General features: G+C 32.0%; 3 protein-coding genes across 3 annotated transcripts; 1 reads left to right on the forward strand and 2 right to left on the reverse strand.

The window, feature by feature from the left end:
- The first annotated feature begins 7107 nt into the window (after window positions 1–7107).
- Window positions 7108–9426, forward strand: LOC126771925 (ATP-dependent DNA helicase PIF1). Its single transcript, XM_050492097.1, has 3 exons — window positions 7108–7965; window positions 8037–8200; window positions 8286–9426. Exons 1-3 carry the CDS (start codon window positions 7215–7217, stop codon window positions 9276–9278), a joined length of 1908 nt encoding a protein of 635 aa, XP_050348054.1. The 5' UTR covers window positions 7108–7214; the 3' UTR covers window positions 9279–9426.
- LOC126771967 (uncharacterized) lies at window positions 9423–11109 on the reverse strand. The gene is made up of 3 exons (XM_050492166.1): window positions 10745–11109; window positions 10483–10669; window positions 9423–9910 (listed from the first exon to the last, which is right to left on the reverse strand). Exons 1-3 carry the CDS (start codon window positions 10819–10821, stop codon window positions 9500–9502), a joined length of 675 nt encoding a protein of 224 aa, XP_050348123.1. The 5' UTR covers window positions 10822–11109; the 3' UTR covers window positions 9423–9499.
- Window positions 11110–11696: 587 nt separating this feature from the next.
- Window positions 11697–19931, reverse strand: LOC126771908 (protein brunelleschi). Its single transcript, XM_050492067.1, has 17 exons — window positions 19517–19931; window positions 19306–19396; window positions 18778–19005; window positions 18256–18554; window positions 17941–18117; window positions 17228–17863; window positions 16992–17156; window positions 16134–16294; window positions 15287–15524; window positions 14710–15203; window positions 14337–14638; window positions 14182–14263; window positions 13989–14113; window positions 13467–13636; window positions 13150–13347; window positions 12464–12671; window positions 11697–12034 (listed from the first exon to the last, which is right to left on the reverse strand). Exons 1-17 carry the CDS (start codon window positions 19704–19706, stop codon window positions 11803–11805), a joined length of 3996 nt encoding a protein of 1331 aa, XP_050348024.1. The 5' UTR covers window positions 19707–19931; the 3' UTR covers window positions 11697–11802.
- Between the last annotated feature and the right edge of the window lie 228 nt (window positions 19932–20159).

The following is a 20159-nucleotide window of genomic DNA, read 5'->3' on the forward strand; positions in this document are numbered from 1 at the left end:
CAATGCACTAACGATGTATAATGTTAGTTAATAAGATTGAGTTAGGTTAATACTTAGATGTACACATCGTAATGTAATGTAATGTAAACATGTAAGCGTAATTGAAAAATATGATTTATCTAGGGAATCGTCGAACAGTAGCATAAACACACCTACGCGTCCACAAAACGGTATGCTAATTCTGAGTAATGCGTGTATGGACTGTGTCCATTTCCTGTATGCATCTCTTTCATGTGTCTTGCCGTAGGTTCCCTGCTACACTTGTAGTCGTTGAAGCGAATAGTTCACCTTTTAAATACCTCCATCAAAATAGATATCCTAAGCTTTCAATTTTACATTGCATTTCAATTATTTGTTCGTAAAGAAAATTTTTATTTATATGCTTAATTGTGTATAACGGAAGCTCTTATTGTACATTAATGATTCGTATAATCGTTTTTATTCGGTCTTGAAGTAGTAAAAAAAAATATTATAATAATTAGGTAACATTAAATTAATTTATTCTTGACTTTACTAACCAATTTTTTTGTGATAGCTAGACTTAATTATACTTACTTATTTAGTAAATAATGATAAATCTTGATATGTATTTATATATTAAGTACAAGCTTGTACAAACAATTTGTCAGGATATTTTATTGTTATGCACTTTTTAATTGAATATATAAATACATACATATGCTTAAAAAAAGAACTATGTTTTTTTGCCAAGAAAAATTAGTACAACAAGTGAGGCCACACAACAAGAAATGCTAATAATATGTTAGAGATTAATGGCGCCAGAATATACATATGTTCCCAAGTTTTCATTTCTTTTTGTCATCTCAGACACTAGCCGCCATCTTTAAAATAAGTTTTTGCAAATATCACTAATATGTGGACGATAAAATAGTAAAACTATAAATAAAAACAAAGTAATCAAAATATTCTTTATTCAAGTAGGCTCATACAAGCACTGTACATAACATATATTTGAAAGTTTTATCCCTACAGATATATTTCTCTTTTTCCTTTTTTTTAATGAATAATTATATTGGTTAAGTTCTAGGTAAGTATATAAGAAAACTGTTACTAAAAAAGAAAATTGTATGTAATAAATTAACATGCTGCTCGTTCTGCATAACTGGTAAGCTGTTTTAAAGTTACACTTAATTTTTAAATAACACTTTGTATGCTTAAGATTTGTAGTCGCTGAATCATTCATCCATCGGTTTGAATATTTGGTTAGAATATTTATATATATATTTAAAGGCCTACTACTCAAGTCTTATTCGCTCTTGACCAAATGATCATTTGATAGTGTGGCAAATCATCTATATTTTGAAACGAATTAAAGTATTTTAATTTTTTTAAATGAATCTTGTGGAATATCGCAATAATCAATTGCTATATACGTGTAAGGAGAACTTATATATTTACCTACCAAATATAATACCAACTAATAAATCCTACTTTTAATGTTCCCTGTGAGAGGTGAAGCCGGTCGTCCTACGCCTGAACTCTTTCCGGTCGTGTTGGAGCATCTTCCCCTAATATTATAAGATTGACGGAGTAGAGAATGCACCTGCGTATATATTTATCCGCTATGGTATCTCCTGTGCAGTTGGGTCAGTTGGCCACCTGGCCCTCGTTGACAATCGCTGAAGTGAAAAAAATCGCTCAGGAGGACTTCTAGTAAGTGTTTACCTCCTCCTCTAGTTAACGACTGGCCACCATATAGTGAATGGTCACCACCACCCATAGACATTGGAACTGTAAGAAATATTAACGATCCCTTACATCGGCAATGCGCACAAACCTTGGGAGCTAAGATTTTATATCCCTGGTGCATATAATTACACTGACTCATTAACCCATAAACCGGAACACAACAATGCTAAGTATTGCTGTTTGGCAGTAGAATATGTGATAAATTGATGGTACCTACGCAGACTTGAACAAAGACCTGCAACCAAGTATTAGTCATTTAATTGGATAATCTACTCTAATAAATGTATAAAATAATACAAAAAAGGTATTGAAAGTTATTATTACGAAGATTTTATTTGTATAGGTACGTTTGCCGGGAGAATTGTATTTATTGACTTTAATTCTTTCAACGCTAAATATTTCCAAATGATCGTGAAAATAAGTATATTTGCTTTGAAAGCAAGAAGCGTTGATACGTTTAGTAGCGGCTTCCGTTCAAATTTCGCGTGTTAATAAAATATTATTGCTACGATATAGGTACCTTCATAACAAACGTACTAAAATATTACAATTGACTTATATTTTTAGCTTTAATATGTTGCTCATATTTATATTTCTTAAAAACAATGTTTTGTTATTAATATTTTGTAAAGATAAAAATATACAATTTTCAAATTTCATTTCATTATAATCAAATTTTGAGAAAATTATAATAAGCCTCAGAGGATAATTATACTTATATATCTTTATTTTAAGAAATTTCCTATGCTGCAACATACATACATACAAAGACCTTTTTTACCTTACCTTTAGGTATGTTTCCCTGGTATAATACCATATCATACTTCTATATTTCAAAACAAATTATACAAATAATAGACAACTAAACATTCCGTAACTATAAGACACACCTCAGTACTCCTACATTACAACTTAATGGAATGATCGCAACAAAGCAAGATCCACGGCGGCGGTTTTGTTTTTTTTTTTTAAATAATAATCCCAATGCTCGTTTTTTTTTCAAGAAATGACTAATATTCCTATAAACTTTTCAAATATATGTACAGCTTGTGTTAGAAGTGGAGACGATAGCAGCCCAAGGTCAGGTTCGAACCTGCGATTTTTACATCCCTAGGCGGCCCGTAAATCATTGACGCTTAGTATTTCAATATATCTCATTTTTGCCTCGATATTCTTGCTAAGCAAAAAAAGGCTTTTATCATAATGTACTATGTATGTATAAACTATGATATGAAAAATTGAGTGGTCGCTACTTTTTGAAAATTATTGTTAGTGCCTATATATAGCTATATATAGATGTAATTTATGTAAATAAGTTGTTTCGGAATCAGATCTATCAGGATGTGTTTCAAATAACTCGGATTCTTATTTCTGATATTTTATTGCTCGCTAGGTTTCTAAGCTCGGGAAATGCTTGACGCGCCATGATAATGTGATTAATCCAAGCAAATGTAAGTATAAGCAATAACATATTTATTATGCTTAAATATGTCCGTTCAAACTCACTTAATAAGTATAAATAGATTCGGAAATATGTAAAAATCTTTACTATAACAATGTAGTCAACTTAGCTTATTATGTGATGAAAATAATTAACAATAATTATTTTCATTGTGTTCTTGATAAGTTATCTACAAAAATGTACATAGCTTAAAAGAAATTATTAATTGAAAAAAAAAAATGATTATAAGTCAATGAAATAGATGAGTATTGATTTTTTTTTTATATTTTAAATATTTTTTTGTACCAATCTCAATCTGAGCCTAGATGCTTCTAATCGAAGTTAAAATGATTATTTATTACCAATAAAATAAAGCGTCGTTAAAGAAGATCGTTAAAAATTCCTTAATTCCTTCTTATATTTAGTCTCTTATAGTATACAATATTTAAATAGATAGATTGTATATCAATAAATTTTAAAAGTTATAAAAACTTGCCAGATGTTATGATATAGGGATGTAAAATTTTTTCGAATATAGGATAGCTTTATTAGAAGTCATCGGAAAAATTAGCACGAAAAGTATTCACAGGAAATGTAAATAATTAGACATCAGTTGTACCGTAAATGTAAATTTTGATTCAATGTTTATTTTGCTTTGATTATGAGCTTTAACAATCATATTGAACATACACCTACTTGCTGTACCGGCGATACATCACACGAGTTGACTGATGATCTCAATGTCATTTAGCATCGCGGATTGGTTACTGTCACGGTAGGCTTTTGAAATATAGCATGTGTAATGAATTTCAGGAGCGTCTGCGAGGTTACGTCATCCTGGAGTATCCGGATTTCAGCACAGTGGGGCTCAGTCGCAATAAAACAGTTGTCTCTGTGTTGCTATCAAATTTCTTGTTATAAAAAGTATACTTATCTACCGAAAATTTTTGTTTTTTACAGGCACACACTTTAATAACAATTTTATTTGGAATTTAAATGTCAATGATTTTATAGCTTTATATTTACTACATTATAAGATATAGATAAGATCAATACAAAATGTTATGACTCAAGCGGGAATCAAACACAAGTCTGAGTTAATTGGTCATCATATTAAGTAGCATGTTAATTTGAAAACTTATTTACATTTTACCAATAAATTGTTTGCTTCAAATTAATGGTTATATGTTATATTAACGATGCTACTAATTCTTGTTATATATTAGTATGTAAGTACATTTATAAATCAGAAAAACTTTATCCACTATTCTCAATTAGACAGTACATATTGCATTTAGAAATGCATATTGGTATATTTTTGTTTACCTCTGTGTTTATCTTTAGACGCTTTTACGGGCCGACGATGAATTATTAGCTGTCTGCTAAATGACAGCTTGTCTCCGGCAATGAAATAAAAATTAAAAAGAAGTTAAATACGTATAGTCAATTCAATGAAAGTTTTTATATTTAAGTTCGCTATAGCCCAAGAGAGGACCTCTCCGAAGGGTGATTCGGAGTAAGTACACATATAGGTATACATTTTATGAATGCTTGGATAAGTATTATCATTATGTGTTAAATAATAAACCGCAGGCCTGTTGAAAATTTAATTGATCAAATTTTCAAATAAGAATAAATAAAAATTATTGGATTTTTTTACGGTAAAATTTTAAAAGTTATGGCTGGCACTAATATATGTTTTATACGACTTCACCCTCGAAAAATGTATTTAACGACAATCTTTCATGCTTTTACTTTTTTTAATAAAATTGGTCTAGAGTCTAGACCGACCCAATGTGGCCTAGTAATTGATCGTGGTCCACACAACACTCGAATCACAACTGAAGATTGCGGGTTCAAACCTGAGCATTCACGCATATAATTATACACAAGCATTTCTTGTGCTTAATTGGAGCTTATAATTATATATTATATCTTGTAATTTACATTGAAGTAAAACATCGTGTGGAAACATGGTCGGGTGAAAGTATATTAATTGCGTTTAAAGTATATATACAGAATATGCCAGACTTATTTTTTAACTAAAAAAAAATTACACATTAAGGTATCCAAGCAGTCTTATTGGAACAGCTTGTTGGTCCAACATTCTCCTCTTGTCTAATTGTATACCTATGTGGTCAAAGAGTCATTGAATTCTTAAGTGATTGATGATGACAAAGATGATGTAAAATATTTTATTTGTAATGACGATTAGTTATTATCACTTTAAAATTCAATCACTCTTTCGATTACTCTTCGCAACCTTTTAATAACTTTAAGCGTATGGTTTAGAAATAGAGAATCGAAGTTACAAAAATGCCGTTGTAATCTTTGTTAGGTTTGAGCGGTGTAGCGACCACCCATCCACTCAATAAGGTTTCGCTCTGCAAACTTCCCATTCCATGGAAAAAAGATATAAAGTTTCTGTGGCATTATAATCGATGAAATCTCACTTTTAAGTCACATATAAAACGCCACTATATAAGAAGTCTGTCTGTATGTGTTAACCATAACAAGACAGTCTTCGTTTCTCATATAGTATTCGGTCCGTCTATTTGCGTAAAGGACCAACAACAGCGGGTTAATTCGGAGCCTTGAGGAGCTCCCGTAAAGTGTTCCCGGTAAGAAGAAAGGTACGTGATTAGCACGAATCTGCTTAGCAGGAGAAGTTGGTATAGTTTAACTTTGGTCAATGCATTTTAATTCAAAATTATGTTTGAAAATAATTTTTTTTCATTGCGTATTAACGCATACCTACATCACAAGTTCGGAGGGGTGCGATTACCCTCAACCCCCGAGGGGAGTTCTACCGAGTCACGAGCAGAGCACAGCACGGGAGGGTCCGCGAATGCGTTATATCAACACGATCCCGCAGCCTCTCCGATCCGTGTCAAGGACGGCCGTTGCAGTGGTTTTAGTGGGTATGAATCCCACATGACACGGCTCCCCCCATGGGACCCGAATACCTTTCTGAAGGTTTACAGTGCGTGAAAAAAAAATAAAAATACCTACACAATGGAAAATAAAGCCCACGATGGCTTTATTTTCCATTGTGTAGGTATTTTTTTAGTTTATAGTTGTTTACTCTTACATTTCGTTCTAAGGCAGATTTTCTTTCAGTCGAGCATAGCAGATAGTGCTATGCTGTACACCGTATTGGCTAGGTATATGCTTTCGATTGTCTTAATTCTCTAAGTAATCAAACAGAGAAACGATAATTTTCTAATGTCTTACGTATAATTTCATTGGTGTTTTTGATTTATATATACTTACTAATATTTAAACAGCGAAAATGAGTTTGATTGCTTGTTAAGTTCTCACAACTTAACTATACCTATACTACATTTTTTGAATACACGTTGACAGGCTTGCAGAAAAGGGCATAGGGTATTTAACACCTCCCCCACCTATTATTATATATATATAAACAGAATATATATATATATATATATATAGACAGAAACCGGTGTAATATTTAGATGATTAATATTTTTTTAGCATTCAAATTAATTTAAACATGACGTTTTAATTTTAGTTTTCCTTTATATTTATAATTTCAACAAATATGGATAAGTGTTGCAGAACTATCGATAGTTGACTGCAATAAATATTCAGGATGTGTAGATTTCACGATATAATGGATACCATTGCTTGCGCCTTAACTATCGATAGACAATCGATTGTCTATAGGTAGGCGGTGGTGACCACTAACAGATTTTATATAAAAAAGAAGCGTTTATGTTTTACATTTAGATGTATTGTGAAATGTATAAATAATATAATGTTAAAAAAAATTCAATTAATTTTAAATAAAATTATTATCTTGATTTTTATCAAATTTTGATGTCTCTGAAATGATCTGTGGTAAATAGTGTTATATTTTACATTATGGTTTCTGATTTTTGTAGGTAACTTGTAAATATCTGTGGAGTGTGGACACAGATGGATACTCGATGGCGACAATATGCGCGCGCGCAAATAGGGTATTGATGTGGTGTTGTAACTGGAGAATTATGTATTAAATTTTTATAATAAAGTTAAATAAGTTATTTATTATATAACAATGGAGCCTGGAGCATCGTTTTTGTCATGTGCCGTAACGGTAGAATGGACAACACCACAAGGATCTATTACAAGAAAAGTTAATTACAGGACTGCATCTATACGTTTAATTCGAAATGAATTTCGCGAAATGTTCTTGGAGATATCCAGTGATAAACAGACTAACATCCGACTAGCTCTAAAAAGTATAAATGTTTTTAAAAAGTTTATGGCGGAAGGCAAAGCGAGCATTAAGTTTCAAGAAGCGGGATGTACTCTTTTTGTATCAAATGCACCACCTATCAATTTAGTTTCGTTTTTAAGGACTATTTTTGTTAAAATGTCTGGTGACAAGGACCAAGCTGTTAATAAGACACCATCCAAACAAACTATGAGAGCTAAGTTGTTAAGTGGTAAGGCGCAAGCTTTTGAAGACATTAGCCCTGTAACAGTCACAGATATATCTAATGCTAAGAGCAAGATCAGTAAAGCAACAACGACTCCGTCTCCACCTTCCAAAAAGCGAAAATTAGAAGAAATTAATAGAGGTCCTGCTCCAAAAAAACTTTATTCTCCATCTCCATTAACAATTACCAGTTCTTTAAATATAGAGCAACAGAGAGTTTTAGAAGCTTGTCTTAGCGGAAAGAATATATTTTTTACTGGATCTGCAGGTACAGGGAAAAGTTTCCTGTTAAAAAGAATAGTTTCTGCCTTACCTCCAGATGTCACAATGCCAACAGCATCTACTGGAGTTGCGGCTTGTCACATAGGTAAATAAATTTGTATTTCTATAAAGATAGTATTTTTTTATGATTTTTCTTTAATATTTTCTTTTTTTTAGGTGGAACAACACTGCATGCATTTGCAGGTATCGGTGATGGTAGTGGAACTTTAGAAAAATTATGTGAAAAAGCAATGAAACTACCATTAGTTGCTCAAAAATGGAGAAAATGCAAGCATCTTATAATAGATGAAATATCAATGGTTGATGGAACTTACTTTGAGGTAATTTTTATAATATAATAAACATTTAATTTGGTTAATAGATCTCTAAATTACATTATAATTTATCTCTTTTACATTATTATAGAAGTTGGAAGCAGTAGCAAGACATGTTCGAAAAAATGATAAACCATTTGGAGGTATTCAGCTTATTCTTTGTGGAGATTTCTTACAATTACCTCCTGTTGTAGATAAAGACAAATCTGCAAAGAGATTTTGCTTTCAAACATCATGCTGGGAAAAATGTGTAGACCTTTGTTTCGAATTAAAAGAGGTCCATAGGCAAACTGATCAAGAATTTATCTCAATCCTCAATAGTATAAGGATAGGACGGGTAACAAAAGACATCAATGAACGCCTTTTACAAACAGCTTCTCAAAAAATTGAATGTGATGGAATTCTCGCTACAAGACTTTGTTCTCACACCAATGATTCTAAAATGATAAATAATTCAAAATTGCGAGATTTAAATGGTGAAGAAAAGTTATTTTCTGCACAAGATAGTGATAATGCAACCACTCTTCTTGATATGCAGACTGTTGCCCCTTCAAAATTACTTTTAAAAGTTGGTGCTCAAGTTATGTTACTTAAAAATATAAATGTAAATGCAGGCCTAGTTAACGGAGCTAGGGGTGTTGTTGTTAGGTTTGAAGAAGGTTTGCCTGTTGTCCGATTTAAAAATAAAAAAGAATATACAGCAAGAACAGAGAGATGGTATGTGAAAAATTCTAATGGCTCTTTGCTCTGTCGTCAACAAGTACCTTTAAATTTGGCATGGGCATTTTCAATACATAAGTCACAAGGATTGACATTAGATTGTGTAGAAATGTCTCTTTCCAAAATATTTGAGGCTGGTCAGGCATATGTAGCTCTAAGTAGAGCACAAAGCTTGGAGACTCTACGAGTTTTGGATTTTGACTCTCGTCATGTGTGGGCTAACCCAGATGTTTTAGAATTTTACCAGAGGTTTAGACGACGTTTACAACAAATGGAACTCATTCCCCTTGGAAGGCCTCTATCTGACAAGACAAATAAAAAGAAGACACTTAGACAAATTCTAGAAAAACAACTGAACAGATAATAAGACTGAAAACTGTTTATTCTTCTTTTGTATAGAAGATATTAGATTAATTTTTTTACATAAACTACATTTTTTATTATAATAATTTCAATTGATGTAATCAAGGTATAATATAATGTGATACATATAAATAAAACTATACTGTCCATTTTATTGTTTTAATATATTGTCTTAGAATAATGTATCAGGGATTGTATTCAATATTTGACTACAGTCTTGAACTAACGTGATTCTACAGCAGTTAGAATCTCAATTTGTTCCTCTAAAGTTGCGAGTTTTTCTTGAAGACATTTCACAATATATTTGTATGTCTCTGTACTTTGGTCTACATCTTTCTTTGAAGATTTTGAATCATCCATATTTTTTTGTAAAACCTCAATATGTTTTTTGTTCTGGACAATGTGTTCTAATAATCTATTATTTAGGTGATCTTGCTTCTTAATTAAAAGCCAAAGTTGAGCTTCTATTGATGCCTCTGGTCTACATCTTAAGTCTTCAGTGATTAAATTATCAAAATTTACTGGCTCCTTTACCCTTTTCAGATTATTTTTTATATCGGCTATAAGTTCTGATTGCGTAAGTTTACTCAAAATCCTCTCAATTTTATTTTTATTAGGTGTTATCTCATGATTCTAAAAACAGAACAAAATATTAGTATCAAGCATACATATTGTGTTTGAACAATACATATATTTTTAAAACGTTCAAACATTTTATTTTTTAAAACATTGTAACACAGTGCAGCAGGAGTGATTGCTCTAGGTGCCAGATGGTGAGGGGCGCGAAAATAACAAATACAATTTCCAGGGGTAGATAAGTGTTGTTTAATTTTTATAAAAGTTGTATTCATATATCTTGTATATTATATTATTTATACAATATTAAATGAAATGCAATTTATGTGAAGTGAAAGCGTCGACCAAAGGAAGCACAAATATACCTTGACACTTTAAATTTTGAAATAAATAACACCATTTTAGTTTTGAACTTTTTACTAACTTAATTTTTCAAGAAAGTTTTGGAGACAATATATAAATTTATTATTATTGAATTTTTATGATACCTAAATAGTTACCTTAAAATAACTTGAAGTCAGTTTTTATCGGAAAATGAAAGAACTCACAGAATAATATAATTTTCATCATTGCATGCTGAAATGAGCTATGTCTGATTTCTACGATGAAAATAAATTATACAAACTTACCTTTTGTAATTTTTTAGTAACTGGAAACAGTGTTGGTACAGCATTATCTTTTAGTTTTTTCTGAGAATCAAAGTATTTGTGCTCAAAATGCTTAGAACAAATGCGACTTCTTGACCAATCCAGAATGGCACATCTGTTTCTCAAAGCATGAAGCCATTTGTTTTTCATTTCAATAGAAGTTGGACAACTGCATAAAAAATCATAATTAATTACAAATAAAAAATGATTATTAATAAAAACATACATAGAAGATGTAACTTACGGATAAAATGAAACGCCAATTGGCTTATTGTATATAGACATTTTACAGCCTTGCACAGCACAGTGATTCTGAGACATTTTGGTCTATAATAATGTTAGCAATAATATGAAATAAATATGTCTAGTTCATAACAGTAAATAGCAATATTGTTGCAAATTACAAAACTTGTCAACTGTCTTTTTGTATTTACTGTGTTTAGTCAATTGCTTTTATGCGGTTAAATTGTCACTTGTCAGTCACAAAATATACAAATGTTACAAAAAAATCATACTTTTTATTCGCTAAGTAATTAGTAGAAAAAGGAAATAGGCAAAAATCTTGCAACATACAGCCTCATCTCAGAATTTATGTTACAATTATAGAAGGTAAGACAAATGATAGGTAGAATAAAATGAAGTTGATCTCAAAGCTTCATAAAAATAGAAATGACATGGAAATCAGTATTGCCATTTTATTTTTTATAATATCGATCAGTGATTTATGTTGAATTTTTGTAGCGTGGGACAAAGCTAAGTTTCCTAATTGAATAATAGCGATTTACTACGTCGACGGTCAATGTCCTCATTTGCAATGTTTGTTTTTTTATTAATTATTTACAAATAAATATTTGGATATTTGTAAATTCTATTATTTATTGTATGTTAAGAAATCTTTAAGGGTGAATAACAATCACAACTTATTCAAATTTGTACTGCTGTTTTCGCTCTTAGCGTGAAAATAGCTCTTCGTGTGGAGGCTGCCAATTAGAAAGTCTGGTTTTAATAAACATATTTTACAAATTATTGCCGGTTGTTATAGATAAAAAATCAAAATATAAAATCGCGTTGCGAGAGGTGCGTGTAAGAGACACTTAAGTTAAATCTGTAATTTTTCTAGCTTTGGGGTTCTCAAATATTGATTCATTGATGTGATTGAGACCAATATTTATTAGGACAAAAATAAAAGGTGTTGAATAAATAAGACTTTAATAATCTGTACTTCTTTATAAATTACACATGTTCATAGAATAATTAATTGAATCATAAAAAGCGATGCCACATAACATTTTAATAAATAGTTTAATCAGTAACACTTATTGCTACTGGAGGTATAAATCTCCAAACATGACTAACTTCCCCTGCACAAGATTGAACAATTGTTTGGTTTACATCTTTTAAAGGTGGAATTTCATCTATTATGGGTTCTGTCGTTGAGCATTGGATATCAATTTTATATTCGCCAGGTGTCAAAAACACGACGGTGCACTCATGATAAGCTTTGGCCGATTCTAATAGTGTCGTCAGTACTACCCTGAAATATTAAAAAATATTTTTAAAACAGCATCATATGCATAATGTTACAATTAGTCCAAATATTCCATGTAAAATAAAATTAATCATGTTTTTAAGGGAATATATTAATTAGTTATTGAAGATGACTTTAGCTCGGACTAAAATATGACGCGCCGACCTCTTAGCCAGACAGCAAGATGGAAGGTGGACCAAAGTAGCCACATAGTGGCTTAGAAAAAAATAAGAGGCCAGTGTCTGATGACGTAACTAAAACGGTAGATTCTCAATGGATGAGCTTAGCATAAGTCACTCTTTGGTACGAGAATTCTCGTCGTACCAAAGAGTGCAGTACTAGTAAAATATAATTATGGAATATATGTTTCAAACACAAAGAAGTTTTAGGAATTATCTTGTCAATTGAATATTGATTTAATTTAGAATGACTTACTTGTTATTCCCAGCAGTGGCGACTCTATTATCGAGCTTGTAATTAAGCACACCATTGTTATAGTCTTGATAGAACTGCACAGAGAGGCATAGCTTGTGTAAAGGTCGGGTCAGGTGATTCCATACCGCAACGCCCAATGACAGGCACTCGCCGGCCATGCAATTGTATTCCTCTTGTGGCTTAATGCATTGCTTGTTTACGCTTACCTCTGAAAATTTATGAAATAATATATTTGTATAAATTAAGTCAGATCTTACATTATCAATTGATTTTGATACAACATATAAGATGCTAAAATATAATTTAAGTCTTAATTTTAAATATTTTAATTACAGACAGATAGGTGCAACTGTTCGTGAGTCGAAATGTCTGACAAAATAATGAAAAGGTAAAAACAGATCACGTTTAAACATGAATATAATGTATGAAATGGACGTTATAATGTATTACATGGCGAAATAAAAATATATTTAAATGTTGTCAGAATGTCTAAATTGTCAATGTTTTAATTTGAACATTTTGGATGAATAATAAATTTCATACTAAAACTTGTAACCATTAGTTAGATTGTGAATGCTATTCATACATAATTCAATATTTTCATTAGGTTTTTGTCTTTAATAAGATTTTAAAAATAATAAAATATAAGTCAATTAAATTTTAAGATGGATGAAAAATATTCTTACCCCAATTTAATGGTGACATCCTAACAATATCCATCATTGTCTGAGAGAGAGTTATGCCTTTGACTGAAGCGCGGCCAGTTATGTTCGACTGCAGAAGGTGCCAACGCAAGTCGACATTCTTAGTTAAATGTTCAGAACACATCAGTTCGAGACTATTAGTGGATGTTCCCGTGCTTATGGACTTAGGTTCCATAGAATCTGAAAAAATAATGAAGATATTATGTATCTGTGCAATTATAATTACAAAAACGCTTTTAATATATAACAATGTTATATTTTTTGGGTGCAAAAGTTTATGAAATACTTGGCAAACGAACCGTCTTCATTTTTAGTTATTGTAGCTGTGAAGGGGCATCTGTCCAGAGGCACGGGCACTCTGCGCGACTCCTTGCCTTCGATAAGAATATGTTTGGATGGCGTGTAGTGGAAGTCCATTTCTTCATTAGTGAGGTTTGTGATATCCAACACCAAATAAAGTTGACTTGGACTATTAGAAAAAAAAACATTTATTAAGGTTAATTTCACAATCGATAGATATATTATTTCTTATCCATTTCTTAGTAGTTTGAATTTATGATTATTTATTAGTCAATCAGGGAAACCTATAGCTATCTTGGGTGAAAACATTAATGGTTTGTAAGACCCGTTTTATTATAACTGAATTATTTGGTAATAAAATATATGATGAGTATTCAGCTCGCCTCCTCAGTGGTAATATTTAGAACACTCTTCGTTAAAACTTCTACTTTTTAATAAGTACATTCTTTATAATATACTTAATTTGTCATTTATTCAAATGACAAAGATTGATTAAAGACAAGTTCCACAGAATTACTTACATTTCAGCGGGCAACACATCCCAGTGTGTTATAGAAACACTGGGTAGCAATTCAAGATTCATTTGAAGTGTGGATTGTCGGCAGTGCATTTCTTTGCCCACACCCCCAGAATACCTTATAACAATCTGAAAAAAAAAGATGTAACGACATTTTTTTTGTTTAATTATTTATTTGTAAATATTAAAATGTTAACCTGTGTTTCTATTTGACGTCCTCGAGATGGTGGCATTATTGAAATCGGAGCAGACCAGCTAGTTGTTTGTGAATTAGAAGACCTTAAAAATCGAAAAGATATTAAACTGTCATTTTGAATAATCTTATCAAACATTTACTCATAGTATAAAATACCTGAAACTTCCAGAGGTCCTATTCATGAGACCACTGCTCAAAGAATTATGTGGGTTTGAACTATGCGTGGGTAGAGATGTTTGAGCGTTCGGAATTGGTGATCCAACTCTAGAAGGGTAATTAGAAGTCAAGCTATTAGGGAACAAGTTCTCTCCCACGCCTCCTAAGTCTAGAAAATCTGCTTCCCCATATAATTTCATAACTATAGTCGCCACATCACTAGGATTAATGGGTAATTGGGATTGTATATCTTCATTCGACCATTGGAATACTTTCGTTTGTAGCTGATTATCCATATTCGACTGGAAGAGATAATTTGGTTAGCCTTAATTTTTTTAAATCTTTTAATAAGCTATATAATAAGTAATTATACCTGAATTGACAAGTCCAAATATTCAATAGGTACATTGCTGGTGTTCGTAATAGTTATAGTACATTCAGTACTTTCACCGTTGTATAAGGAAATATTAGTGATGTTTCCAGAAATTTCCGGATTCGATAGATTAATGTTTCCCGATAGTGACAATGTAGTCTCTATTGTAATCGTGGGCAAACTTGGAATGACTTGGATTAAGAACGAGGCGGGAAACTTATGTGGCATTGGCATATTTTTAAGTCTACAATTAGACTTAACACCCAATGTATGGGTCGAGTAGCCCAATATCTGTAGTTCGCCGATTTCTTTAGGTGTCCCGTGTAAGTTGACGGTTGTTGGCGAATCTGGTGGCAGGATTATAGTCTCAGGGATAGATTCGAAGACAACGCCTGACGTCAGAAGACGCATATTAGACACTTTCAGTTCAAAAGGCAAAGGATTTGTCAATTTCATTTGAACTTCACAAATATCGTCCTCAACCCAGAGGTACTCTGAAAAAGAATGGTTCTCATTCAATAAATCTTAGAATACGTTTATTCGTAAAAGTGATTAAAAAATAGAAGAAATACTTTACCCATTTTCCCTTCATCTTTTTTATTTTTCCTTTCGAGGCTACCGAAATGTATCGGTGTAAATATAAAAGGACCTTGATTAGCCTTACACTTTATAAGATGAGGAGTTCTTGCTGGAGCTAATTGACGTGGATTAAAGTACGAACAGCTTGGTACATGAGTCAGGTTCGCTGGGGGTATAACTTCACCAGTTTCAAGTACTAGGGGTACTGGGCCTCCTTCGCATTGGGCGGAAAGAGCCTGCAATAAAAAAAATCAATAAAAGAGATGTTAAAATATTCCGGTAAATATTTATTTTGATAGTAGAATTAAAAAAAAAAATTCGTCTACTAATACAAACGGGTCACAGTTACCCAATAAATAACGAAAAAGAAAAATCCAAAAAGTGTTTTAGGTAAAATATTTATATATTCAATAACGTCATAACAGACAACAGATTTGTGAGGAATTAATTGTGTATATTTTGCATACGCTCATTAAAACTATATATGTGCGTGTATAGTGTACTGTTCCGGTTACAAGCGGATGTCTGAAAATCAAGTAATATCACGAAAATATATATAAATTCATTTTATTACAAATACGCTAACACTATAATTATAATGTTTTTTTTATACACTAAGTTATGAATTTTTATTTTCTTGTTTTCATTTGTGTTGTTGTATGTTAGCGTGATGCATGAGCACAAACTTGAAAAAAATATTAATGGCGCATTTCGTAGTCAAATAACATTTTGTAAATTATAATGAAATTACAGGAAACAAAGAAAGGACGTTGTGTTTTAATATTATCTGTTAAAATATTAAAATAAAATTTAAAAAAAAAATTATAGATACTGATTGAAAGTACCTGCAGCTGTATGGCCAAGTCCCTGTGTTCCTGTCGCGAGAGATGCGGCCACATGGTCTGTAGCAGGAAGGTCATGTGTCGGGTCGCGAGCGCGGGGTGTCCCATCCGACGAGCAGCCACTACCAGCTCGTGCAATAACTGAATTTGTAATGCTGGCCAACCTGAATCAATACATAATGAAGTGAATCTTAACCGATGATCGTTGGTTCAGACCCGGGCAAGCACCACTGAATTTTCATGTGCTTAATTTGTGTTTATAATTCATCTCGTGCTTGACGGTGAAGGAAAACATCGTGAGGAAACCTGCATGTGTCTGATTTCATTGAAATTCTGCCACATGTGTATTCTACCAACTAGCATTAGAGCAGCATGGTGGAATAAGCTCCAAACCTTCTCAAAAGGGAGAGGAGGCCTTAGCCCAGCAGTGGGACATTAACAGGCTGTTAATGTACTGTTACTGAAGATATATATAATTTTGATTGTTAATAATTATTGTTGTTATAATTAAGAATAGTTTTACTGTGAGTTTATTTATTGAATATGGATATTACAAAACCTATGTAAGCTCTAAAATGCCCAGAATAAGTTGGTATTTAATTATAATAATTAAGGTCGCCAGTTGCTGCTCGAAGGCCATTAATATGTATATAAGACTAAAACAGCACAGTCACTGTCCATTCTTTTAAAATAATAGTAAAGATGAAAATGAGGAATCCGTAGATCCCATGAAAATATCCCTTATAGTAATTTTCGTGTCAGTCTGATTTTTTACTAGAAGTGTGCAAAAAAATTCGTTGATATCCAACGTTATAGGAATTTCAAGTTATTTTCAAGTATTATAATAAATCTTTTTCTTACCAACTTGGTGTTGTATGACGTAATTAGGATCAAGACTTAGTTTATGTCCAGGAAAGCTGTGCAGCATGAGGTAATAACATCGTTGCCAATCTGGATTTGGATTGTTTGCGCTTACTTGCCTTGTGGCCGCAAGTCGTTGACAAAATGCCGCTTTGCGAAGAAAGCCTAAAATTGAACATTCAAAGTATGAAATATAATATAATGGTCAAAGAAAATGTACTTCAGCCCAGTCTTACCAATTTCTTTATAAAGTTCAGCAAGGGTGTCAAATCTTTGAATCTTCTCTTGCTCACTTAGAGTTAAATTGATAAATATTACATTCTGTAGAAAACTTGATGCGTGCAAACTATTATTTTGCTCAACTGCAATTCTTGCAGCTTTAAAACACGCCTCCGTTTCAATGATACCGGCGTTTTGATATTTGCTATAGTGTATAATTGCTTTTCTATATTTTTCTGCAATTTCCTCTCCACCGAGTAAATATTGATTATTAATATGGGACGGAGGCTGTCTCGGTATTGAAGGGAGATCTGGGCTCAGATAAGACTTTTGACTTTGGTAGTCAATGTCGCTAGACGAAGCTATAGATTCGGTATCGGCATTATCAGTTTCAGATTGCCTCGAAGAAGTTTCTACACTTTCGGATGACGACGGTGTAAGTTCACTGGGTGGATTTACAGGACTAGATGTTTTTGGTGATCTCAATGGAGAAGAATGAAGTTTAAATTTTCGAAAGGGGTCTGTATTGGGTTGGTATAATGATAAGGGTTTTATTTTACTAGGCGAGCTTTCTTGTAGACTTGCGTTACGTTGTAAAGGGGTAGGATTTCTTAGATTAGGGTATTGAAGTATAGCAGATGTTGCACAGTGACCTGAAAATTTATTTATCTTAATAAAATGCACATACCATTGTTAAAGAACCAGAATATTGAATAAAGTATATCTCAACCTTCTTTAGCTGCAGCTAACCAAAGCCAATCATTGACAGATTTAAGTATTTCCGCGGCAGAATGGTACAAACTCAAAGCTTCTGCAATAAGACCAGCTTGTAAGGTTAAATCAGCTAAATTTTTAGTGACACGACCCATACAACGTTTTTTATTATTTCGTGATTCCATATCAAGTCCTGAAAAACAAGATTTCTGAATAAGTCACCTGTCATATATTTGGGTGATCACTATAACGGACCAAAAGTTATATTATAATATTAGACTATGATACTTTGAAACAGATTATTATTTATAAAATAAATTATGAAACTTACCTACGAAATCTCTTTTCTCGAATGGAGCCAACAAAAGAGAAACCTTCTCCAATTTTTCCCTTGATCTCTCCAGCCGTTTCGACTCAACAACCCAAAATAGTGAATTAATAAGATCAGCAACATGCTGTTCGAGATCTGGTACCGAGTCATTCTCTCCATAAAACAGTGCATGGGTTTTAAAGTTAGATGGGGTTGTGAAATTATCTTCTTTTACTGAATATGATGTATTAGAAGATACAGATCTCGGAAAACTCTCACATGAAGATAGACTATCCGCTTGATCACTTGGAAGTGATATTCTATAAATTAATAAAAAGGTTTTTAAGTAACAAAAAGATTACTATTGATATGAAAATTGTAAGGTTATTATAAATTTTAAAAAACCTTGCTAGTGTTTATGGCTATTTAATGCTCTATCTAGCATAGAGCATTATTATATAAGATTCATAATAATGCATTATTATATAAAGATTCCAAGTAAATTAATATATTTTTTTTAATAAAGTTACAAATACTTCATACTTATCACTTAAGCTAGTTCTTTCTTTCGTTTTATCATCATCATAGGTGTTGTATGTCTCAGGTTCTTGTTGTGGTTTCTTCATATTACTACCAGGGCCAAACATGAAGGCACGGGAATCATATAGAGTATTAGAATATTTTACCTTCAAAGACTCATGAACTCTACATACTTCATTAAGTTCTATCTGATTAGTAAACTTACTAAGAGTTATTAAGCCCAGCAGTCTCCTATAATAAATAAGAAGAAAATGTTGTTAAGCAATGTTGAATTTTTTTTACAAATATCACAGATAATCAATGCTATTTATTTATCTTCTCCTGCTTTTGAATACAGTAGTTTCGAAAATCAAATATGAAGTTGTTATGGGAACTTTGGAAGTAAAATTAAAATGAAATAAAGACCAGTTTGTAGTGCATAATTTAGCAAGCTAATAGAAAATAGCATGGAATATGTAAATCTAAGATTTGTTTATCTTTACTACTTCTACTATTGGAAGATAGTATAAAACAGAAGTTTAAATATTTTACCTATGAGTCTGAAAATCTCCCCAATCATTGTTTTCAACTGGATAGTCTCGGACATATCTCACCCAAATATCTCTTACCTGTCCTGAAGAATCTGAGGGTACAATTAATTCTATTAGCTTATTATTCACACTCATATCATATTAGGTTTGACTATGTGACTACGATTAAAATAAAAAAATGTAGTTGATAAAGGCTTATGTGTAACACTAACCAGTAACTTTTATATTATTGACGCGTTGTATCCGCTCCCAGAGCTTATTGAAATTTTTCAATACGCCCCCAATACCTTTAACGAGCACCAGCACACAGGCATGATGCTGTGCGTGCTGCGCGTAGTCTGGGTGCGACATCACAGACTCTCCTGGCGCGTGAGACAATATGTAGCTCACTGATGAGCGCATTGATATTTCATTTGATATTATTCAATGAAGGAGACTACCATGAACAAATGTATTCGCCATTTAACTACAGTAAGCCTTATTGAAAACTTAGACAAATAAAAGAGTATAAGAGTTTTAATGCTTATGTTAGAATGTCTTTTAATAATACACTACAATCGCAATTACGCTAACATAATTAAGAAAGAAAATTATTTTTGTTGTGAATTGTGACGTGAAAACATAAGACGTTTGACAGACAGATTGATGTTAGTGATATGATTGTTGCTGTCAAGTTTTAATGATTGTAACAAAATGAAATATCTAATCGAAAACTATCACTTTGACAGATTCCGACAGATTGAAACTCTGACAGAAAAAAAATACTGAATTTACTCTGGTTTCCCTTCAAACCGTAAAAATCTTTTTTTCTCTAGCGAATAAAAGCTATATTGATAATCACAGAGTAATGTAATA

Source organism: Nymphalis io, chromosome 11, assembly GCF_905147045.1.
Source record: "Nymphalis io chromosome 11, ilAglIoxx1.1, whole genome shotgun sequence".
NCBI classification, from domain to species: domain Eukaryota; kingdom Metazoa; phylum Arthropoda; class Insecta; order Lepidoptera; family Nymphalidae; genus Nymphalis; species Nymphalis io.